This window comes from Mercenaria mercenaria, chromosome 4 (genome assembly GCF_021730395.1).
Source record: "Mercenaria mercenaria strain notata chromosome 4, MADL_Memer_1, whole genome shotgun sequence".
In the NCBI taxonomy this organism is placed as follows: Eukaryota; Metazoa; Mollusca; class Bivalvia; order Venerida; family Veneridae; genus Mercenaria; species Mercenaria mercenaria.
The window spans coordinates 45,926,977-45,953,190 of NC_069364.1; the positions used below are offsets into that span (position 1 = coordinate 45,926,977).

Below are 26,214 nucleotides of genomic sequence, written 5' to 3' on the forward strand. Positions count from 1 at the left end.
AGTGTTCAAGTTGAGCTATTATGGTAGAACTTTGTGCGTAGTCCGTCGTCGTCCGTAGTTCACATTAACCTTTAACACGCTAAATGTTACCACTTTAGCCCAATCTTGATGACTCTTAATCTAAATGTTTGTTTTAAAAGTCTTAATGCAGTTTGGAACATCTTTGTCTAGATTCTAGATGATTAGGTCAAATCACAGAAATAAAATGTCCTCACACCAGAGGCAAAGATTTGTTTTCGATTTTTATGAAACCTTGTATGACTTTTGTCTTTATCAAATCTATATCTAGTTTAGAAATTGATTATTTGGGATTAAAAACTGAATCGCAAGGTTATATTACATAAAAATATAGATTGTTTTTTTTTTTTCGTCTTTTTTTTCTTTTCTCATATTTTGTTAACTTTGCAACCGGATCAAAAACTAGGTCACTAAACAAAATAATAGATATGGCCTGTTAGCATTCTAGAGACTAAATTTTTTAACTGATCTAAAGAAAACATAGTTGAATTGTTTATCTATATATAAATAAAGTTTGTAAGTTCGTCGTCCTCGGAAAAAAGAAGGGCAGTAAGTCATTTCGTAGAAAAAAACGTTTAACACCAGATGCCACTCTTCATAGATGCAGTGTAGTATGGATATTTATACTGTTGAAAAACGGCGTTAAACCCAAAACAAACAAACTCTATTTATCATCTTTAGAAAAAATGTAAACTTGATAGAGTTATCTTTGATATAAAACTAGGCCACTAGGATATAATCATGGAAAGATTATCTACATGCCTAGTTTCTACCTGATCTACATTAAAGTTGATCACGGGGGCCTCCGTGGCCGTGTGGTTGTGGTCACTGCCTTCAAATCACTTGCCCCTCGTCGATGTGGGTTCGAGCCGCACTCGGGGAGTTGAATTTTCCAGCTGGCTTACGGAAGGTCGATGGCTCTATCCAGGTGCCCGCTCGTGATGAAATAATGGCACCAGGGGCCTTCCTACACCATCAAAGCTGGAAAGTCGCCATATGACCTATAATTGTGTCGGTGCGACGTTACACCCAACAAAACAAATGAATAAATAAAGTTAATCACAAAGTTTGTTTATTCGATAAAATCTGGATCAAGTTTAAAACTATGTCATCTGGGGTCAGTAACTAGTAACTGGGATAAATTAAACAAAAGCCGTCTTAAAGTGCTATACAGCCATTATTTTGCTTTTGTTATACATGACATTTAGTCATATTACGTGTCTTTATGAATTTTGGATCTGTTTCAATATTGGAAGACCTTGGATAAAATTTTAGGATACTACGGAAAGATGTAGATAAAAACCATGCAGATGTATATGAAAAAAATATGCTTGTCTTTATATACAATCAAGGTGAAGTTTGAACTTGATTTTTCCAGGGATCAAATATGAGCAGAAATTAGAGAAAAGACCTCGGAGATTTTCCTTTTCAAATTGCCTATCCGATTAAGGAAAAAGTGACATAGGGCTAGACTTCTGAAATTGCATAGTTACGATAGTTGAAGACCATTTCTTGATAAATGCAACTTCATTTTACAAGTTTATGAACAAAAAAAGAAGGCTTTGTAGACATTTTTAATTCTCTTTTCTATTAAAATATGAACATAAATCATTTTTACGTTTTAAACATCTTTCCCCCAGTGACGCAACAAAATATTTCACATGCCTTTGTAAATAATTATTATATACGTATGCTGCAAAAATGGTACTTGGTCACAAGGGGGAAAGTGTTTAAAATTGAAAAAACTACGTACAGGGTGTCAGCAAATGAATTTTACATAAATATTTGACACATATTGCATGTGTTTCCTAAACCTTACATATCTACAGCTTTATTCATTTTTGTAAATATTTCAAGCACAGAAAACACTAAACTAAATAAATAGCGGACATAGAAAGTCAAGCTAGAAAGCAGACAGATCCTTCGAGGTATATCTTATGAATTTTTCAATCAGATCTGTTACCTCTTGACAGTCTAAGTCCGTCGATTGATTGTCATCAGGATTGAGACAACTGCGTCTGTCGTAAGTCAAGAACCAAGCAAGTGGCTTACTAGACATATTATATATATATATGTGTGTCTTCAACGTTAACATGACAAAGAGATATAGACGAACATCTATGGGAATAGTGCCACTTTAGTGCAATTTTTTTACCTTTTGTAGGACACAATTGAAGCGAACATAGAATGCATTTTAAGAACAACATTTGCTTTTATTCGATCCAGCATCCTATACCCTAACAGAACTAAACCAGACACCATCTTCTTAACTGACTCAGTTGCTTCCAGAACTAACACTGACACCCATAGAACTAATACTGACTCGCCCAGAACTTACACTGAGGCCCCCAGGATTAACATCAATTCGCTCACACATCCGAAACTTATTTTGAAGCCAATCGAAATACAAGTAAGGACCTCAAAGAACTAACACAGACACCCCAAGAATATCTACATAAATGTTGATACTAATTAGTAAAGTTCTGTTCGAATGATACAAAATGCTAAAAGTAAGGCATCCCTGAACCCACAGTTGAATAGGCAGTCTCCTGCACCACTCCGCTTCAACTGAAAAAGGCCAACTACGCCAATGTATGGCCAGCTACACCACTGCATGTATTCAGTAATAATCCTCCACATAATGCCCGGTCAGTATTGTACATGTGTATAAACACAGTATAGAAATAGATGTATAGAAAACAAACAATAGGCTATGATCAATGCATCAGTTATCATGGGCACTCTGGTGGAAATAACTAGAGTACAGTTATGGGACCAAAAGTTTTGTTCCACTTTTATTTTTTCCTTTACGTTTATTTTTAAAAAATGTCAATAAAACTGATAACCTGCATGGTATAAGTTTATTTATTGTGTTAAAATATTTCATAGTAGACATACCTTAAATGTCAATGCTTATTTTAACTAAAAATACACATTTTAAATTTTTCAAAAATACGACCCTTAGTTACAAACTGTTTGAATTTCAAGAAAACGAATATGAACTATTTTTGTGACAGTTTGATAGTAATATAACTTATTTATCAGTATTTGAAGCTATTATATAAAACTATCAGCTATTGAAGTCAAGAAATAGCATTGAACTGAGGGCAAAATCCCTAGCATAATGTCCGAAGTCCTTTAGTCTGGTTCTTAACGGGGTTATCGGGGTTTTTAAAAATATTTTTAAAAATATTTGCTGTCTCATAAAAAACAACAAAAAAACGAACATTGTTTAAACTACAGAGACATTATTTTCTACATGTTTTATTTATTTATTTATACCATATCAGATTGATTTCTTAAATAAATTACTTGTAAAACTAGGTTATCTCATGTCATATTAAAATAACTTGTTATCACTGTAGAGACAACATGATACATTTGATCTGTATGAAACCTTGTCAACATGCTTTTCTTTAGACAGGCAATATTTGATCCTAAACTCGGTTGGAGTCGAAAAGTAGGTCACATGGTAAAATCATAGACATTTCTAGTTTACATCAGATATTTACCATAAAGCTCCAGGTCACAGCTTGTACTTGGAATATATAGCCACCATTGCATAAAATGAAGGTCACTGAGCAGTGGTCAAATAATGGGAAAAATATCATTTCAAGTCAAAACTTAGATGTACCTTCATGAAACTTGCGTTTTCTATCTAGTTTTGTTTAAAAAAGAATTGCTAGTTTCCATGATACAGTTTGTCATGGCTTTTATTCAAGCCCAAAAAGTGTATTGTATGTAAGCTACTACGGATGATATGGCCATATTGTTGTGATTCGTTTAGGAGCATCAGCGTTCACCTTGACATTTTTGTCTCAAATGCACAACTTCTAATGTTTGCGATACGGACATCATACAATTACGTGTATTGTTATAGTTATTTTATATTGAGATGGTCCCCTGACATACCGATCGTCCTAGGTGTCTACAGTCCAGTTCGTCTTAATTTGCAAACGTCAAAGGTACGATCATGCTAGCACAGATGTAAACACTTTTAATCAATATTTTATAATACACATGTATTGACTGCCGAATACGAATATTTATTCGATGTATTAATGGAAACGCCAAAAAGCTATAAACGTAAAGTAACGAAACAACAGGTGTGGCACTTTGAGGCACCATCGTACCTAACAACTAACACTGTTTAAAATATATTCTAGAATTTCGAATTCGTCATTATCCTTGACAAAGTCATACATATAGTAGTGCCAAAATTAAAAATAGTCACAGGAGACTTTTGCAGAAGCATCGCATTGAAAAGCTACATTAATGGCATTATTCCTTGAATGCATTATCACAACACTCCTTATAGTACTCTGCAGCACCATTTAGTGATTTTCTGTAAAAGAAAACAACTTTGAAATACTTAGAACAATTTTAGAATAGTTTAGTATTCTTCAGATCAAAATTCGATTTTGCCTTCGAAGATGACGTTTGGAGATCATTCAAATGTGAAATACACACATTTGATCCAAGGTATGTACTTGTCCTTCAATCTGAAATACATAATGTTCTCGTCTTTCCATTTTGCTCGTCCCAAAACAAAGTCAATGATTAGTCAATAATGATGTTTCAGGTATTTGAATAAGAACCAGTCAAAAAGTTATCAAATATATTTTAATATATGTAATAATGCAAAAAAAATGTTTTCACCAAATCGGAATTTGTGCTCAATTATTCGAAAAATAAGGAGAGAATTGAACTTGCGCCAGATTTCGGCATCAGTGTTTCCTTTAAATAACAGTTTCACGACAGGCTTTTAAGTTTCACTAGAAACAAATATTTAGTATTTCTATTGCATTTCCTATCTCCTGTCATTTTCACTTCTCTGTTGAGAAAAAAGATAAAAATAGAAGAATAATCTAGCCCGCTGTCATATTGCAAGATCTTGTTTAGAATTGAAATTAAAATTAAAAAATATTTGGTAAATTGAAAAGAATTCTTAAGTTAACTCCGGGTGGCGTTATAGTATAGCCGAAAGGATCGTCTGTAGTATAATTTTATAACATACCTCAAATTTGTTCAAACGATTTCGCTTACTCTCTTTGAGTTGCGGTGAAATCTACGAACATGAAAAACATTTAAACAACTTCTTCTAATGAATTTATGGATAAATCGTTATAACACTTGTAACACTCTTATATCGATCACTTTTAGGTATCCACACATTAAAACACTTGGCGTGTAACATCATTGTATGGACCCTCGGTTTCGCCTGAGCTTTTATAGAACATATTCTAAATAGTTCTTTTTTACGACCAACTCAAGTGTCCCTCACTGAAATTGGTCCTAGCATCAGTGCTATCTAAATGTCTCGCTAATTTTAATAAAAAACCTTTGACTAATTGTTTTCTCATAATTAACTTGATGGAGATTTTTCTGAATAAAGTTTCTAACTTCCGTTGCAATAGATGGTCCAATATGTTAATTGTTGAAAGCTCGCATATTGTTTCGCTAACTGTCTGTCTGTATGTCCGTCGCTTTCTCGGTCGGTTGACAATTTGGTTTCCTATCAGTTAATAGACTATGTTGTTTTTTTCTCACAATAGCAATCTTATCTGAATAATCTTTGGATAACCTCTTTCGTTTTAAAGTCTGTGGGTCAAAGGTCAAGGTCACATTGCCAATGAATTTTCAAAACTCAATAACTATTAAAAGCTTTGACCTACAGTCATCAGGTTTACTAGGGTAATTGCATGTGTTCGATAAATCTCAAATGTCAGCTGGGCAAAACTCGTCAATATCACTGTCACGTATAGACTGAAAACAATTACGCTAAATAACTAGAGACAGTCTTGTCATACAGTCATCATAGTTTATGGAATGATTACCTGTTGGCAATAAAAGTAGGTGACATGCAAACAAGTAAGTGACCTCTAAACAGGAAACGTTTTCCGGTCAATAATTTAAGAATGCTTTAAGCTAATTTTATCACACTTAACAGTATGATTGCTTGTGGTCCGTCTGTTAGCGACATGGTATATTTCACAGTAACCTAGCAGTTTGGAACGGTTTCCAATCAGTCTCTAATGCTTTTGTTGGCTGACAAATGATTGTTTGTTGTAGGAGATGACACATATTCTTTTGGACCAGTGTTAAGATCACTGTAACATTTTGTGTAAAACAGTCTCAGATAAAGTGCAAAAGAAAGCTTGTGTTGATATATTTTCTGGTCCTTCGGGATCATTGATTTCAACTCATTTAGATTTGAAGATTGAATACTGCTTAAGCCGGTGCTAGGGGGCGTGGGCAGCGTTGCATTTTCCATTACTGCTCATGAACAGACTCAATCAAACCGAGTCTGCAATTTTTAATTTTTGCCTTGTTCTCGGTGCTTCCGAAGGATCTACTTTCCAGATATATTTGTACTTATAACTGTCAATCTTCATATGATTGTTGCGTGTAGTCAGCAAATGCCACTCTTGCTTTTGTTATAAAGATCACGACATTCAAAATTTCATACACAGATACCTAAAAGGGGTTTTCATGGTGGTGGGAGCACACGTGTTTAACAACACGTTAAAACAACCTGTTATCCAAACTAATCATTTTCTAGGAACTTTTTTACATGTATTCGACACAGTATGCGTTATCAGAAGCTGCCGTTCTATGCAAATTACATTTAAACATGTTTATCATAACAATTGGGCTGTTAAAATCTAGTGTAATATAATAATGATATAAAGTATTACATGTTAATGCTTTGATATTTACACATTTACAGTTAGCTCAATTTCGTTTTATGACTTTATCTCAGACTGTTTAGATAATTCAGAAACGTTATATGTTTTAACCTTTTACCCATAAATGGCATACTATTTATTAGGTAAACTTTATTTGATCGAAACAGTATATAATTCTATTTTCTTAGAAAAAAAATTCAGTCCTGTCAATACTAAACATTATACTCTTTTAATTCCAGTTTATCATTTGAGAAGTCACAAATTCCATATTTTGTAAATTTTCATCTTATTGGACTCTCTGGAAAGGATTTTAATCAAACAAAACCAGGAAATCGGAGATACCATAATACACTGTTTCGAAAGGTGTGGGAGATGCAAAGGCTTTCGACAATCCAAAAAGTACATTCGCATAAAAACGTAGGTGCACTTTTTATTATTTCGTACGTTAAGCTTCGGCATTTTAGTTACAGTGGAGCTCGCGATAAATTTCCATGCAATCGGGAAACAAGACGGTATTCATTCGATAAGCGTTCGTGAAACGATAATCGTGTAATAAACGAGAAACGTGTAAATGAAAATTCCTATCCAATTACGCATGCGCATCGTTAAACGAGAACCATGTAACGAGGGTTTATTGCGCCTGCGCAGCGAGAAATAAACGATAAGCGTAAAAAATATTATCGTTTCATTCGTGACGTCACGGCGATCTCTCCTCTAACGAAATAACTATAAACCGTAAAATTCCACAAATCTATCATTTACCGCATAAGAATTTAAATTTAAAGTGTAATTAACAATTTACTTTGGAATACCTGCTATTTTGCTAACAATTAAGGGGACGTAGATTTTATTTAAATGATCTGCTTCACATTTACTTTAAATAGCGTAAATTGTCCTATTGTACCCAGGCCGCCGCGGTAATTAAAGCTTTCTCGCTGTCACTAACAGCACACACCGGATGAACATGTATTAAACGATCGTTGAATATATATATATATTTTTAATTAAAGCCTTTTACCACAGGGAAAGCGTTCGAAAGGCTTTTGAATTTTCTATGTAAAATTAAGTAAAAACAAATAATCGTCATGTGTTTCCGTAACAATAGTGTGCCAGTAATTAAGTTTCTTGTAACATTAATTTCCTGATACCTTTTCATTTTCTTTTTTTTTTCTTTTTGCCATACGATATGGAGGCCGGTGCCTTTAAATTCCACTGTGCGATTACTGTCTATGAAAATATCTTAACATGAAATTACATGGGGATTATACGTAGTTTTGATATTTAGACTCTTTTACTAGAAAGCTACTTTGTTAATGAAAACTATCACTTCAGCGACATTGTATAGAATATAGTGGGAAGTGTTTGTACGGATAAATGTTCAAGTCGTACGTCACATGATCAGCATGATTAGGTATGTCAAAGAATGCGGATGCGTACAGAAAGCGTGCCACATGGGACACTAGACCTTGTGGCCGAAACTTTAATCAACAATCTTGACATCGCCTTTATATTGCGTAATCAGCAATTAATCTAATCTCTTAAACTTTTTCATCAAACATCTATATATACATGAGCCACGTCATGAGAAAGCCAGCATAGCGGTTTGCGACCAGCATGGATCCAGACCCGCCTGCGCTTCCGCGCAGTCTAGTCAAGATCCATGCTGTTCGCTAACGTTTTCCCTAATTGCAATAGGCTTTGAAAGCGAACAGTATGGAACCCGACCAGACTGCGCGGATGCGCAGGCTGGTCTGGATCCATGCTGGTTACAAAGCCACTAGATTTTCTCATGGCGCGGCTCAAATAGTAACACCACTTTTCTTCTTTAGCGTACTACACTTCAAACTGTTATATTCAAAATTCTAACACGACCGGCAAATAACCTACATACATGTAGAGCAAAATCTGTCTCGGGTTATTCTTCAATAATCGACACGCTTGCAATGAGTTCATCCGATCCAAGTGCATAGCACGGTTGTAAAAAGTAGTTACAATTCTTTCGTACAATGTTGATACTAGTATGTCGTGTTAAAATCGAAATAACAAGTTTTCAATGTGATTTATCGTAGAATAACCGTAGTTTTTCGTTCTAATGCGAAACCATATATCACTCAGGCCTACGATAAACCACGATTGGGAACTTATTATTTCTTAAATGTTAATTTACCAAAACAGACTTTCACAAAAATATACTACATTGAAACAGTATACACAGCCTTCATTTTCACGGCGATGGTCAGGGGCGGATCCAGTTTCCAGGCCCATGACCAACGGAGGTGGTTTATGCAGGTTTTATCTTCAAATAAGTACCCGTCAGTTAGTAGAGTAAAGTGTTACGTTTTGTGTTGCTCATTATGGAGGTTTGCTATGGAGCCGAAATAAACAAATACTAGGATGTTCCGACATTTTCCGTTTACATCATAACTTTACACACGGCATGTTGCTTCCAACGCTATTTTAAAATGCATGACTACACATTTTATCTGCAGTCATGGTAATAGAGTTATAACGAATCTGTTCATCTTGTAAGTGTTACATATGGCGAATGTAAATAACAAGAATGTAGATTTCGAAACTTTTCCGATGAATTAATTTAAGAAATACAGATTACAGGTTATTTGGAAAACGACTGGTCTTATTTTGCCGACATGAACCTCTGAGAGAAATGAGGAGGAATGAAATAAAACCTTGACTGGTATATCATTCGTTGAAAATTTACTGGAATACGGTTGTATCTTCAATTTGAACTGTTTGCATGAAAATAAAATAGTTAACCAAATTTACCTATTGTTCTTCACTTTCAAATGATAATGATAATTATGTCATATATTGCACAATCATATTCAAATGCACTTATATTACAGAATATGTAGTCACACTATTCCATGCAAACAGAGCACATATTATCCTTTGTGTATTTTATTGAAAAACAGTTATGGTAAAAATCTAAAACACTTTACACCCGTAGTATCAAGCGAAATTCTTTGAAGAAAGCAACTAAAGTAAATAGAGGCGATCAGCTGTTTAGAAGTCAAAAGTATAATAAGTCACTGGAAAAAATTGTCGCGTGCCAATTTTGTGTACTTGCAAATGTCCTAATTAATGGCTGTAATCGATAGGTGTGATAGTCAAACCAAATTCAATCACAAGTGATCGATACCTGTGTTTCTTAAATTGATCTTATCTTTTATCTGTCTTATGACACATAGTTAAGACTGTTGTGTGATTTGGTTAAAGTTGCATTTATTTACTTTATGTGTTTTATATGACTCATAAAAAAAATCAAATAAAGTGCAATAATAAATATATATCAGGTCATTTCCAATTATGTCCAGCCCCTTCCGATCAGCGTGTTTTATGCGCTTACTCACATTTTATCTTTCTTTCATTTTAAAACAGAAAATCATTTTTTATTTCCAACTGATAAATGAAATACGAAGAAATACTTAAATAATACCCAATAATAAATATATTAGAGATCCTTTCCGATATTCAAGCCTTTTTCGATAAGCGTGATTTATGCGCTGGTTTATAGGTATACATGATTCATTTAAAAATGAAGGAAGAAACTTTTGTTAATTTATTTTCTGTTTCAACTATTAAGTGAAATATGAGGTAATAATCAAATAAATCACAAAACAAACATGACAGACCATTTAGACCATTTCATGCCTCGACTCATATATTGACTTTTATTTGTAGAAACTTTAAGATCGGTATTTCGGCATTATGCATAATTTATTTTCTTTATAAATACAGAACAGAACATGATCTTTATTACACCCAAGTAGTTATACAATATAGGGATTAAAGATAATGTCAGTACATAATACCATGTTTACATGAACTTCCGACAGGCAAATATTATTTTGTTGGGGGAAATCATGAATGTATCAGAAATATTATACATCAAGTAGAAATCAGTATTTCAAAATGATGAAATGAAATATGAACAATATTTTAATAAGATCGAATAAAAATATGTGACAGACTCTTCCCGATAATCGGTCCACTTATTGGGAACGCCTATCGAACTTTTGATTGGCTGAACGGTTCTCGATTAACGCTTCCCGTTTAGATACCATTTGACTTGTTGGGAACGCCCACCAAGCTTTTGACTGGCTAATCGATTCTCGATTAACGCTTATCGTTTAGATATCATTTAATTAGAAGAATACTGAGATACCCGTTAGATAACGGGAAACGGGAAGCGTTTCAAAAGCGTTTACAAGCGAGATTGCTCGGAAATTTATCGCGAGCGCCACTGTATCATGTTCAAAATGTAGAATGTTAAAACGGTACAAAGCACAATCTAAGTTTTATGGTGATAAATAAATCTTACAAACTGCTACATGATGAAAGTTTACAATCTGTTAGCATACCATTATAGAATTGCATTGCTGACAAAAAGGCACAGATACTATAACATCGTTTTTAAAATTCTATTTCCTTTATTCTAATATCGCAACTGGATAAGAACAGAAACAAAACTTTTTGTTGTTTGTAAGTTGCATATTCGTCAGTTTGTTATGCCTCAAATATATTATAAGGGCACTTCTCAAAATCTTTCGATGCAAAAACAGATGATAAATTCGAACAGTTAACCTCCCTGTTAATCGAAACTATATCATCTTTCTTCGGTGATCGCATCGTCACTCTGAATGGAAAAATCCAGTTACGGAATTACTTCAACATTCTTTACAATCAAACTGACGCAGCACTCAATAATCTCTGCGGAACATGCTGCGTATTGTCGATGTTACAGAGATTTTGCCTCAATCTCAGCAGTCTGCCGCTTCCCATTGTGCTCACAAGTAATTTTCGGCCCCGAAAGATGGCCTAGCAACTCCTGCTTAAGGTATTAGACCCGTAATAGAGTACCTCCTTTCTAAAGAATATTTAATTCCTACCATAAACCTACTTTGACTGCAATTATCAGGAGGGCGTACATTCAAGCTCCACTGAGACCAACTTTTTTTCCTTATTTTCGTTTTCTTCTAGTAAGTTTTTACTTCTTTCAAAACATTTTTTTGTACAAAAGTGGAAAATTTTTATTTGATAAGCAATTTCTTGCTGCACAAAGTGAATTTACCTTAGAAACAGAAGGAGTAGAGTTAGACATCTGTTTTATAATTGTTTACCAATAGTTTAATGCTTCTTTTATCAAGATTGATTGTATAATGAATTATCTGCAAATTATTAAGTGGCCATCACTTTGAAATTTGTCTCTTCTTGAGTCTGAGGAAATATCATAAATTATTCAAAATTAATAAAAAAATACTGAACGGTAAAAGTTGTTTAAAAATTGCAACACAGCGTGGAACACAGTCAACTTTGTGAAAGGATGTGTACGTGGACATGTCCCTGTCTGATATCGACAGGTCTCACCATATTGGTGTAGGCACAAAGCATACTTGAGATATTCTTGCCACGTTCGCCTATATAAGGGTTGCACCAAGGCAAAGGAGATTGACGAATATGCACATATATACACGTTGAAAAAACCTTACCATGACATGTACCAGCTTGCTTGTCCTCATCAGAAAATTTGCTGAAGAAAAAAAGATCAATTGGGCATAGGCTTTTGAAAGTACCATTCTCTTGAACTTCCACGTAACAAGCTATTGCATCGTGCGAACACAAAGAAGACCTTTTCAAACTGCCATGCGATTCAAGAGACGTAAACAAATTTATTTTGTGTGTGTTTGTAGTTCCCTGCTAAATGTGTATCAGTCATGTGCATTCGACGTAATGCTCGTACTTTGAATATATAGCCGAATTATGAATTGACAAAACATGAAAATTCTACAATGTTGATCTACAACAGGCTTTGTCCGCTAAAATCAATATTCTACCTTGACTATATAGCATTCCACTGTGGAAAATATTTTTGTATCATCATGTACAAAATCTATGTTATTCTATCATTTACTACGCAGATATAAATTTTTCAGCGGATTATTCAAACGCTTTACCATATAGCAACATGTATATAGATAAGACATCTTACAAGAAACCTTCGACGCCTGTTTGTATTCCGATTAAAGGACTCTGTAAAGATAAAGTAGTAACACAGCAGTTAAGCGCTCTTTTTGTTATATTTATATTAAACACAAGTACCTTTTGAGGCTTCTTTATGAAAGCTGCTACCTTTGTATTACTTTCAGCTCAATTATCTATAACACAAAAAGCTTCTCATTCAACTTATATTTTCTCTTTTTGCTTCCACACTATCTTTAAACGTCAGCATACATACATTCAACCCATAACTTGTTCAATGACACGACAACATGTTATCTGTTTCTTTTTGTACTTTTAACGTACTAATAGTCCTTCGTAAATTGTCCATAACCGCTCTCACAAAATCTGTAAAACGATCCTTTGAAAGCAAAGAATGCAACCGAACAGAATAATAGCAAACTCGGTTTGATCGAGTCTGTTCATGAGACGTTATGAAATGTACAACACCTCTCACGCCCATAGCACCGGCAAGCGGAACTCTATTACACATCTATTGAATGTACTACATGATCCAAAAGGACCAGATATATAACAACACTGACTCCAAGAGAATTTTACAGCCGCAACACGGCACTTACAGATTGCTGTTGTGATAGGTAATTAAACATGTAAGGAGATCCTTTGGAAGCAAAGAATGCAGAAAAAGCAACCCAGAAGAAAGATGGTAGTCTCTGTTTGTTTGAATCTGTTGATAAGTGGTAATGCCTTATTATCACTTTCGCTCAGTATCTTTGCATCTTGTCAGTTGACTAAAATTTTTGCCAACTTTTGCATAATTCAGTAGTTATGCTCTGTTAAATCTAATATTCTTGTCTCATGCATTTCCGCGCTTATAATCAGATTTCCACATCGACTCTTGACAACAGAAAACAATAGGCAAACGTATTGCAGCCTTATTACAGGTGTATGTCTTTTCATAATTAGATTTGCCTCGTGAGTTGCCTTTCATTTGTTAGTCCCCGAATCCATGACCGATGATAGCAGTGTCGTCTTCATAAACAAGTTCTAGCAATGTGTCTAACATGGAAATTCTACATGTTACCAATCACTTATCGGTAGTCCATAGCTCGCATAATAAGGTTGACATTAAAGCAGCTGAGGTCTTTTGATGTCTTGAGCTTTTCTGAAATTTGATGAAGTGACACCATTTCCACTAACAACAAAATGTTCCAAGTTTTTCACAAAACCAGTTCATAAAAACTATTTCGGTAACAATCACGAAGGTGTAATTGCTTATGTCAAAGATCATGGACATCGTCGGAATACATAATCTAGAGATTCTCGATGTAGAATACATATGGTTGGAACTGTGTAACACCAAAAAAGTTATTTTTTGCATATTTTATTATCATCTTAACTCAAGTGTCAACTTCTTTATTCTTATTATTTAGTCTATAGGACATGCTGTTGATACAGGATTCAGATATGTTACCATAGCAGGCGATTTTGTATGTGAACACTAAAGCAATTATATGACAATGGATTCGCTACGTCAAGAATTTAGGCTAAATCAGTGCACCGGAGAACTGGCGATCCTATTCTCCAACAAAGTATTCAGTATCATTTCCTAAACTATTGCTTGTACATTGTTTCGAAACCCCATTTGCCAATAGCTTCAGCGAAATATTTGAAGATATAAGGTCGTCAATTTCGATCTGTTGAGACAGAAATTGGCGGAAGCCAATGTTTACTGTCTTAGAAACAAAAATATATAACTGTATGCATCCAATGTTACGTCCTCTCTTGTTGATATCTTTCACCAGAGTATCAAACTACGAAAATTAATATCCTCCGGAGAATCTTCCATGATAAATATTGATATCAAACGCAGTCAGACAGAGGCAATGTGCCTACCAAAGAGAATGTCTTCAAATTGCAACGCTCATTGGACAAAATTTGCGAACCGCGTAAGTTCATACTGCGTTTCGCTTCACTCAAAAAGTCTGAATAATCGTTCATCTTGTGATTCTTGGCGATGTTTCAAGTTTTTATATGTCTTTCTACGCCCTTGTCAATACCAATTTTTCTCCACCCAGTCACAGACGAGTTAGCTTTTGACGACTGTAAACATGTTTAGAACGATTTTATGCTTAGCAATCAAAGTTTGATAACTCAAACAATCAACTACCAGTTGATACAATTGAAGAGCCATAGCAGATTCTGGATTTATTTGTTATATATCCCTCTGAAGTGTTAGTGCTATTAAATGTTAATGTTTAGATGTAGCGAAAGTGTCTGGTCCTGATATCATTAGCAACCGGGTTCGTATCGAAGCCTGCTCTCTGTCTACCTTTGCGATCTCTCAAATGCCTCTTGGGGCTAAACGACGATGTCCTCTGCATGGAAAATGACAAATATGTGCAACATACTTATAAAGGGGGTCCTCTATTTTATCCAACTATCGTCCCATACCACTTCTAATACTAAGGAAAAATCTTCGAGAAGTCATATTCAGACATCTAAGGGGTTGCAAGTCTCGTTTCGTGCCAGACGACTCCACCATGAATCAACTAGTCTATATCTACAATACAGTATAGCTTTCTGAATTATCTTGATCTATTTGTATAAACGTTTAAGACACAGGAAGATATTAATTACAATTGATATTTTATAAATAATTTCCCGATTGATTATAATATCTGGTGAATTTCTATAATTTGCTCCATTGCTGGTTAACCTGCATCTAGTCCATTTATTGTGATACCGTGGCTATTCCTTTTGCAAGGTTACTAATATTTTTCTTGAGCATTAATTTATTCTTCACATCATTTCTTTGTTATCATGATAGGCATAATAACTTGTGCGACTGGTTGAATCGGTACATTTTTTATTTACTTTCTCACAAAATTTGTAACCTTGACAGCAGGTCAAAATGTTCGTACTCATACGTCCTGAAAAAAACTGTCCCCACTATAACTAATATGCAAAATTATTATTTTCGAAAATGTTTCCCTGTTTAATGAATTGCTCAGTGATTTACAGATATATGATTAATTTCATGTTTGTAATAACGAGAAATAACACTTATCGTTTGAAATAACTGAATATATGATTATAATAATGTTACTGACCCGCCCGCTTAGCTCAGTAGGTAGAGCGTTGGTCTACGGATCGCGAGGTCGTGAGTTCGATCCTCGGGTGGGGCGTATGTTCTCCGTGACTATTTGATAAACGACATTGTGTCTGAAATCATTAGACCTCCACCTCTGATTCATGTAGGGAAGTTGGCAGTTACTTGCGGAGAATAGGTTTGTACTGGTACAGAATCCAGGAACATTGGTTAGGTTAACTGCCCGCAGTTACATGACTGAAATACTGTTGAAAAACGGTGTTAAACCCAAAACAAACAAACAAAATAATGTTACTGATTTTTCCGGCCCAATACTGGATATCTATATTTGATGCAATAGTTAGCAAGAATACACGTTTGTTTTGTTAATTAGCATCCACAGATGCCCTTTGGATATGTTATTGACATCGAGCTTCGGTCTCGGTCACAAAGAAATAACGCGGGCTCCTGCTGACGTTGATGCAAAACAAAACTTGTGATATCCTTCAAAATGATTTGCAATACAGATATAAGGTGCAAGCTAAAATACATTGATGCACATATACATTTTGTAGGCCTCATCTGTTTAAATATTCAAAATTTACATTATTTCATTAATTTTCTTCCGAAAGTAATGATTGCACAACTGCATTAATATATAATGCAATGTGATGCAAGAATAATAAAATTAAAAGCTTTATGGATAAAATTAAAGCAACACTCTCGCAGACAAAACTTCCTACACCTAATTTTAAAAATATTTTCGACAAAGTACTTTTCTAAAGTAATGGTCGTTTGTAAACAATCAAATTAATTACACATAAATTTAAAAGAAATCCTCCATAATTCAAACACCCATTGAGATAACAGGTACCAATTGTACTTTTGTCCAGTCGGAATCCTAGCAGCCGAGGTCTGCTGGACACACACAAGTCCTAACACCCCCGGCCCTGAACATAAAAGATCCGACATTGGTCAATGTGCCCATGATCATTGCGTTTGTTATGGTCCGAGAGCTCACGGACATTTATTGCCACAATTGAAGCCAAAAGAAGTTTATACATTTTTTGGAAACAATATTTCATATCCTCAATGAAAACCTACCTCTGAAGTGTCACAGCCGTGCCTATCTATATTTTGTTCACTTATATTTGTAATAGCGGAAGTAAAACTCACTTGTGAAAATATAAGGAGGTAGGGTAAAGTTTACGTCTGTCTGCCAGTTTTTCACTGTATAATTACAGTAACAATCTGATTGTCAGTAAATGTCGAACAATGTCAGCAATAAGAATTTCATTAAAAAGGAATGAAGGGCTAACTTGATATTTAAGGTCAAAGGTCAAAGGTCAAATTTATGTAAAAATCACAAAAAAAATGGCATATTTGAAATTTATTTTTATTTTTTAAAAAAATTGTTTGTTATCATAAGTTACTCAGCTTTAATTATGTTATGCGATTATATCAGCCAAAGTCAGAAATGCAAATATTATTGCAAAACGTCAGGGTCAACGCTGATAGTTGAAGGTCAAAGTTCATTTTCATGTAAAAATATGAAAAAATATTACCTTTTCTTTTCCTCATCTGTTTAATATGTCTTTACATTATTAGTCACTGAAGTAAATTCATTTTAATGTTTGTATATCTGGCAAAGTTAGGAGTGCAGATGTAACCCAAAAACTGCCAAGGGTAAAGCTATTATCAAAGGTCAAAGGTCAAATTTGTTTGAAAAATCTCATGAATATCTCCCTGTTTGAAAAATAACAGGTTTTTAAAATTCATTTTAGTGTGCTCGTCATTTATTTTAATGTATATATGTCCCACAATGTCAGCAATAAAGATATTGTCTGAAATCAGGCATGTTCAAATATGATATTAAGGGCAAAAGTTCATTTTCAAGTAATAAAATGAAAAGATTAGCTCTTTAACTTTTCTCTTTGTTAAAATATCATGTCAATATTGGTCAATAATATCAGTTCATTTTAATGTATAAATGTTAGGCGATGTCTGGAATGCACATCTCTCTCTCTCTCTCTCTCTCTCTCTGTATATATATATATATATATATATATATATATATATATAAATTAGGGTCAACAAAAATATCAAAGGTCAAAGGTAAAAAAAGTGAGTAAAATGTTGCAGTAATATCACATATTTGTAATAATGTTTATTGTTTAAAAGTATTTGTTCGTCATTTTAGTAACTGATCGTTGTTCATTTTACTGTATAGTTTTCAAACTATGTCGATGTCAAACGATGGAAGAGGAAGTAAGTCAAGGACAAGCCTGGTGTGGATGATCAGGGGTCAATTCATATAAAAATCACAAAATGTAGCATACTTACTCATTACTTTGTTCAAAATTATCTTGTTGTTTTAATTCTTTGTTAGCAATGTACTGAAAATTAGCTTGTTGTTATAATACACTGTTAGCAATTTATTTTAATGTATTCATGCCAAGCAAGGCCAGCAATGTAGGTCTTATCCCAATAAGTCGGATGCAAAATTATTATCAAAAATGAAAAATATGTTTAAACATGCGCTGAAAAAGCAGTTTTGCAATTATTTTTCTTTATTGTTTTATGGTAGTTTGTCACTACTAGTAAAACTGATCATTATTCATTTTAAAGTATATAGAACAGACAGCATCACTGTTGAAATAATTATGAAAAATTTAGTCAAGGCCAAACCTAACATTAAAGGTCGAAGGTCATTTTCATGTAAACATTCAAATTACAGTATTTTAATTTCTTCGTTAAAAATTACCGTTTCATTTTTTTTCTTTGAAAATAATTATTTCATATGTATATTTGTAAGGCAATGTCGATCTAGTTTCCAAAATAGTGATTGGTAAAGCTTTATTCAAAGGTAAAAGGTCAAAGTTGCGTGAAAGATCGCAAAAATAGCACTTTTGCAATATTATTTTATTGTTTAAAGGTATTTTGTAATTATTAGTATCTTATAGTTATTCATAGAAGTTTCATATATATATATGGGTCAATGTCAACAATAAAGATATCATCAGACCTGAGTCTAGATCAGCCCTGATGTTAAAGGTTAAAACTAATTTTTGGGTAAAAATTCAAAAGATAGCACTTTTATTTTCTTTCGTTCTGAGAGAGCCTGAAGAGCGGACTTGGAGTCTGTAAGGAAGACTATATTTTGTCCCTTTTCTCCTAGCTCACACGGTTGTAGTGTGGCCGATGTTAGAGCTTGCAACTCGGATCTGTATTTGGAGCATCTCTTTCCGACTGGATGAGAGAGTGTGAGAGTGGAGCTGTCTGAAAATTTGATGTAGGCACCACTCCCAGGATTCTGAACTGCCTTTTCAACAGATCCATCGGTATATGCTTAGATCCAAGAGTGTGCTGGATAGCGGTTATTGATCATTTCTAGCGTAAGAGATTACTGGTGAGCCAGATGATGTTCCCCCTTTCTTCTACTCCTTGCACCTCGAATCTGATCTTTGGAGTACATAGTCTAGGAACCCATTCATCGGGCACAAGCGGCTCTACCTTTGTGTCCAGTACCGCTGCTTTCCCTTTTTTTCAGTTCTTTTACGATGTCGTTTCAGTCTGTTCTCAGTTCTGCTCTCGAGTTTTAAGTGGAGTGGGTGAAGTGGTAGTCTCTTTGCCTTCTCTGCCTGCACAAGGGCTTTGTCTCGTCTTGTCTCTAATGGCTCAAGGTTGGCTGTCTTTTCCATTTTTTCTTCTCGGAGTTGTTTCATTGCTCCGAGAGTTATACTCAGGCCTGAAGTTTAACATTGTCCAGTTTACATTTACTGGTTTTGGATGCAGTAAATTATGAGGTGGATGCGTACTCCTGTGTAGGCTTGCCGTAGGATCTTAGCATTTGCTCCCCAAATTAGTCTAGCCCATTTTTTCATAATGGCGAGTTTCTTGAAGGCCCTCTCCTTTGATATTTAATGTCAGGTTTGACCTTGACTAATATTTTATTGTTATTTCAAGAATGATATCATCTGTTATATTTACTTCAAAATGAATAATGATCAGTTACTAGTTTTCGACAAAAATAACCTAAAACAATAAAGAAAAATCATTGCATAAATGCTGTTATTGCGAAGTATCTTATGACTTTGACCCTTTACCTTTGATGAAAGGTCTGGCTTTGACTTATTGGAATAAGACCTAGATTGCTGACCTTGCTTGGCATGTATACATTAAAATAAATTGCTCACAGTGAATTATAACAACAAGCCATTTTGAACAAAGTAATGAGTAAGTATGCTACATTTTGACCTTTTACACAAAAATGGCCCCTGAACATTAATACCAGTTCGACCTTGACTTATTTTCTCTTCCATTACATGTCTGACATATAGACAGAACAAAATGAACAACGTTCAGTTACTTAAATGACAAAACTAATACTTTTAAACAATGGAAACTATTAAAAACAAGTGATATTATTACAACATATTTATCGCTTTTTCGACCTTTGACCTTTGATATTATGATTGACCTTAAGTGTTTTGAAGTTTTATGTGCATACCAGAAATCGCCTAACAATTAACATTAAAATGAACGGATATCATTGACTAATATCGACAAGATATTATTAACAAAGAGAAAAGTTAAAGAGATATTTTTTTTCATTCTTTTACTCGAAAATGACCTTTGACCCTTAATATTACATTTGAACTTGTCTGATTTCAGACAATATCTTTATTACTGACACTGTGGGACATATATACATTAAAATGAATCACAAGCCATTATTAATAATGATTAAAAGTATCTGTTATGTTTCAAACAATCAGTTATTCATGCGATTTTTCAAACAAATTTGACATTTAACATTTGATATCAGCTTTACCCTTCGCAGTTTTTAGGTTACATCTGCACTGCTGATTTTGCCTGACATACAAACATTTAAGGATAACATGGTGTAATAGCCATATGTGAATGAAATTTGGTCACTTTTAAGACATTCAAAATTGAAAACTTTTTACCGAGAGATTTTTCAAACTTTTCATTTTTTGGGGAAATAATCGGTATTGAAATTAACATTGATGCCTATGGGAAATATATAGTTTCTTTGATTATAAGAATCTGAACTTGAGTTTCGAGAAAATTTTGCGGTAGAAAACTGCATTATATGATTCTGATACAAATATCAAAAAGAAATCTAACATTCCCCATAGGGAAAAGGAGAAAATTATTTTTTTTTTTCTAGTTTTAAGGGGAGATAACTCATGAAAAAAGTTATCAGGGGAGGTAATCTAAAGGAAATTTGTGAGAACTTCTGTCACTATATAACTTGTCCGTATGCACCTTATATCTATCGTTTGACATTTTCAAAGCTTACATTATCAATTGTATGTACGCTTTTGGTGAAATTGAGGCCTATTACGGGTAGTCATCCTTAAACGAATTAACTTCAGAAACTAATAATGTGAATACATATTAAACAGATAAGGAAAAGTAAAGGTTACATTCTTCACATTTTTGCATGAAAATGCAAATGCAGATGCTTGAAGCACTGGTATTGGCAATAGAGGTAATTTAAAAATGACCTCAAGGGGAGGGGTGCGGTCAGGACTGTTTATTACAATAAGGCTATTATTATTATTATTGTCATTAATAATATTGTTATAATAACTATTATTATCATTATTATGTACAACGCCATTGAATATATCATGTTGTTTAAAAATAGGCGTTTAATCAAATTATTCATTTTCAGTTTTTCAGTTTAAAATGAACCTTGACCTTCAGTTATCAGGGTTGCCCTTGACTTTTTGCAATAAGAGTTGCATTTCTGTATTCGGCTAATATATACATATTACATAAATAAAGCTGGGTGACTTATGATAACAAACAAAATTTTAAGAATAAAAATAAATTTTAAATATGCCATTTTTTGTGACTTTTACATAAATTTGGCCTTAGACCTTGAATATCAAGTTTGCACTTCATACCTTTGTGAGAATTTTTTATTGCTGACATTGTTTGACATACATACATTTACCGACAATCAAATAGTAACTGTAATTAAACATTGAAAAAGCTTGTAGATGTGAACTTTACCCTACAACTTAACATTTTCACAAGTGAGTTTTACCTCCGCTATTATACAAACATAAGTGAAAAAATATAGATAAGCACGGATTTGACACTTAAGAAATGGGTTTTCGTGGAGGATATGAAATATTGTTTCCACAAGAAGAATAAACTTCTTTTGGCCTCAATCGTTGCAATAAAAGTCCGTGAGCTTTCGTACCATTTGGGATACACCTGCTGGTAATCATTTTATTTACACAGCGCTGTGACTTTGGCACATGTGAAGCTTACGTGCGAGTTTTGCTGCACTGTTTACTGGTTCGAAGCCTCAATTGCTGTTTCGTCGGTATCGTTCCAAGGCGGAACCCAAATGTGTTCCTTTGTATTGTCTAAGTTGTAACTTTACTTTTCTATGTCTATTTATCTTAAGTATTATTAACATTGTACCCTTTTATAGAAACACTGCGGAAGGGTTTTCCAATTCCTTGTTTTAGAAAACAACCTCGACTTTAAAATAAATAAACCACAAGTTATATGCTGGATGTAAAGATTCCATAAATTATCGAATAGATGCTCATATTAGAAATGTATTAATGTTTTACGAAATATATCTTTAAATAAAAGAAGAGTGATTCCGTTTTTTTTCTCTGTATGTGACAGAAAATCAATATGTTCTACTTTTGTCTAAACATATTCTGCAAATGACTTATAGATCTATCAGTGTAGATAAATGTTCTTTATTTTCAGAAAATTATTGACATTCTCAAGATTGACATAGAAGGATGGGAATGGGATGCCTTGCCGGATATCCTACTGACGGAGTCATTGAGAAATGTGAAACAAATTTGCCTTGAAGTTCATTTTGGATTTAGGCATAAGCATAGTAAAAACAATAGAAAATTGTCATTGAATTTTACGTCAAACACATGGGGCAATGTTCCGATACAGAATCAGTTAAAGATCCTGAAACGGTTATATGAAACTGGCTTCAGAATTTTTATGTCTCAAACATTTGAATGGAGATCACTCTATATTCAAGGTAGAAAAATCAGTACTCTAAACGAATTATCATTTATTAATATAAATTTCTAAACAAGAATTTAATTTTAGCGTTTTAATTGAATATTTTTATTGTTTTACATGTATGAAGACTGCAAAATTTATTTACTTTTTGTTTCTTAAAAAATATCTTTCTTTTATAAATGTGATTTTGCATTTTGTTACGCATCTTGATAATATATATCTGAATGTTTGAAATGGATTAAAATCAAAGTTGTTAATAGTGCTCATATTACACTTTAAATCTGAATGACCGTATCCTTCTTCTAAATATATTTCGACGTCAAATAAAAAACATAATGTCGTAACTGTTACTTATTAATTTTTATAACCCACACATTTTTGGAAATTCAATCTACAAAAGCCTTCACAACGTGGTTGCAATATGGAAACAAACAGTTTGAGAATTATGAAAAGGGTTTTTAGATTTTCTCAAAAGTACCATTTTCACTAAATACATTTTATTTCCCGGATGTCGATAATTTTGCTAATAACTTTACAAAATCAATGTAAAATTGCTTGAATATGGTACACGGCCTGACCAAGGAGTAGTCTCCCCCTAGTATGGTCTTAGGTAACTGAAAATTACTACCTTCAAATGCTTCATTCGATAAATATTTGCACCAAGCCAGTATAGTTTACAGCCTTGAAAATAGGAAAAGATCACAAAGACTGAATTACTGGTATTATTGATTTGCACCACCTTTATCTTACAGAAACTTTTAAACGCTGAAACATTTATATGAGTTGCAGCGTTTACATGAATCAACTGGAGACCGTGGATTTTTTGTTTTGTTTTGTAAATTCGTCTGACAACTATCAGAACTTTGTCTCTATAAGAATTCCGGTGACTGACTTTCCTGGCGGTGTAGGAATTTGTACAACATTATCCCTTGATTAAAGAAGACCTATTTCAAAACCTTTTTTTACACTTTTAGCTCTATTTGCAAGTACTTGTGTACGGTCACATTTTTTGCTGCCACTGTCTTGTAAAGATATTTCTAGGTCTCAGCTCCTGTTACGGGATCTGTTGGGGGATGTAACATTGTGTGATCATCAAAATTGGAGAACTTATTCGGCGTTTCTTTAGCACATTTGACCCTATTAGCCTTTTGCGCCTCTGTTAACATATGAGGTACTCATCAAACACAAACAAAACTTAAACGCAAATACTTGGTGGTAATTGCATTCTCCCCGTTGACATGCCCGGAAAGGACGCTATCTCGGACATCGTACATCTGGCGTATTCATCAGTCAGTCGTCTTACAGCAGCAATGCTCTTTTACGTCACTGATGAGTTGGGCCTGTAAGAACGAGCCCTGTCTTTTCAGAACTGCCTGATCATTTTTTAACTTTACGTACCCACCTGTAAACAGTTTTGTCTGATACTGCCGATTTTCCATAAGAAGAATGCAGTTCACTGTATGTATTTCTGATGAACGATTTACTTTCGTGTACGCTTTTTTTAGTTACATGTATTTTCCTTCACCTGATACAAAATTAAATATCTCCGAAACGTTATGATAGTTTTCAATACTTTCTTGCGTGTCAAACTTAATACATTTCATTATTATTATTATTATCTATACATTTACACGATATACAGTTGCTTCTTTAATATGTAACCAATGACTCTTAAATGGCTGAAACAATTAGCAAATACATCTAATTACAAATAAGGATGAGTAATCGCTCTATACCTGTGACCTTTGTCCTATAGGACAACTCCTTCTTTTAGCGGATTTCTAACTACTACAACAATCCTTTGAGTCTGTGGGCTATAACTCAACCCGATATTATCAAGAAGAGATTTGTACCTTTTAAACGCTCTATCACAAAACTGAAGACAATGCCCCTTACCACGATGATGCTTTTTCCATCTTCTATCCTGTATTTTACCTGCTTTGTACTAGTCTATCCGAGTCTAGGTAGTCATACTCCCTTAGAACGTCTAGTTTGTTTAAAGTCTCAGTGAATATTACATATCAATGCATTGATGACATTTCTGTATTTCAATTCCTCACCAACAAGACAAGGTATAGACTGTAATGTCCTTACGTATCTACAAGTGAATCTCTACTCGTCATAGACGTCATTGACTTTTACAATTAAGACCCTATTAATTCTAACCTTTAACATATTTCTGGAATTACTCTATTTGCACTCATTCTTGTTGTTGGAATTTTGTGTGCCCGATTTTCGATAAAATGTACATTACTCTAGTTAGCTTAGATGATAGGCCGTTAACACTGAACAGTTTTATGTTGATGCAAAATCGATTTTTGTATTAGGATATAATTTTAATAGTTTGAGGATCAAGTAGAAGTTTATTAAAGAATAACTGTTGCTGTTGGTACTGTTATACGTATGAGACCCGCTTATATCAAACATTTTTTGTGACTAACAACATGCAAATTAGACGAGGAGCATGTATATAGACAGATAAAATAACACAAAGCGCATCCTTTTTTTATCTTGCATCCTATCAATAACTTAGTTTTTATATAAAAATCTTCTAAATTTTCAATAATATGATATAATGCACGTTTATTGACTGTCGAAATGTCAGATATAGGAATGAACATGATACACTCGGAATGAAATGAATTATTTACATATCATTAATATTGTGTTCTTTTAATATTCATTTTTAAATAACTATATCTTGTACTTTTTATCATATGTTTGGTTTTTCATAAATCATAACTGAAAAGATGAAGATCCCTTTAAAACTGTTAGGTATTTCCATTTTCTTGGTAGAGATGCATTTCTCTCGGTATGGGTTAATTCCTTTTAAAAGCTTTATCCAGCATAACATTTTGGGACTAGTGAGCGAGTGAGTTGGGTTTTACAGCGAATCGACACAAAATGGTCATATTTCGCATAGAAGAAGTAAACGCCATTTGTAAAGCATACCTTAAACCATTTATGTAAAAATGTAAAGTTCATTATGTATAATTTAGAAACATGTCTAAAATCATTTATGTAAAAATGTAAAGCATCTCTAATATCAGTTATGTAAAAATATATATAAGTACGAAATGCAAACAAAATAATATTGCAAATGATGTTAATAAAACATGAAATGTCACAATTTTTGATAAATTCATATCTGCTTTAAAAACGATAAAATATTTCCGTCTGAAACTTTTTCAAATAACTCTTTCAAAGATTGAACGTCATAATATGTACTGCGTTATGGAGCACGCAGTCGATTAAAACATGTTTAATAATTAGCGGTGTTTGACATGGTACACATTCGGGTTGATCTCCTTTATTCAAAATATAAGAATGAGTCAAACGGGTATGACCTATTCGACAGCGAGAAAAAACAACTCCCTCCCTGTGAACAGATCT

At 33.7% G+C, this 26,214-nt stretch overlaps 1 protein-coding gene across 5 annotated transcripts in view; it reads left to right on the forward strand.

Moving 5' to 3' along the window:
- LOC128556341 (probable methyltransferase-like protein 24) overlaps window positions 1-23,156 on the forward strand; it is a 49,105-nt gene extending 25,949 nt beyond the window's left edge. For 3 of the 5 annotated variants that reach the window (XM_053541075.1, XM_053541071.1, XM_053541074.1), the window contains 3 exons: window positions 4,426-4,500; window positions 6,947-7,124; window positions 22,546-23,156. In XM_053541075.1, the coding sequence (XP_053397050.1) occupies window positions 4,426-4,500; window positions 6,947-7,124; window positions 22,546-22,890 (598 nt within the window). In that variant the 3' untranslated portion in view covers window positions 22,891-23,156. The remainder of the gene's footprint in view (window positions 1-4,425; window positions 4,501-6,946; window positions 7,125-22,545) is intronic. The other 2 variants (XM_053541072.1, XM_053541073.1) reach the window with 2 other exon arrangements.
- Window positions 23,157-26,214: the final 3,058 nt, after the last annotated feature.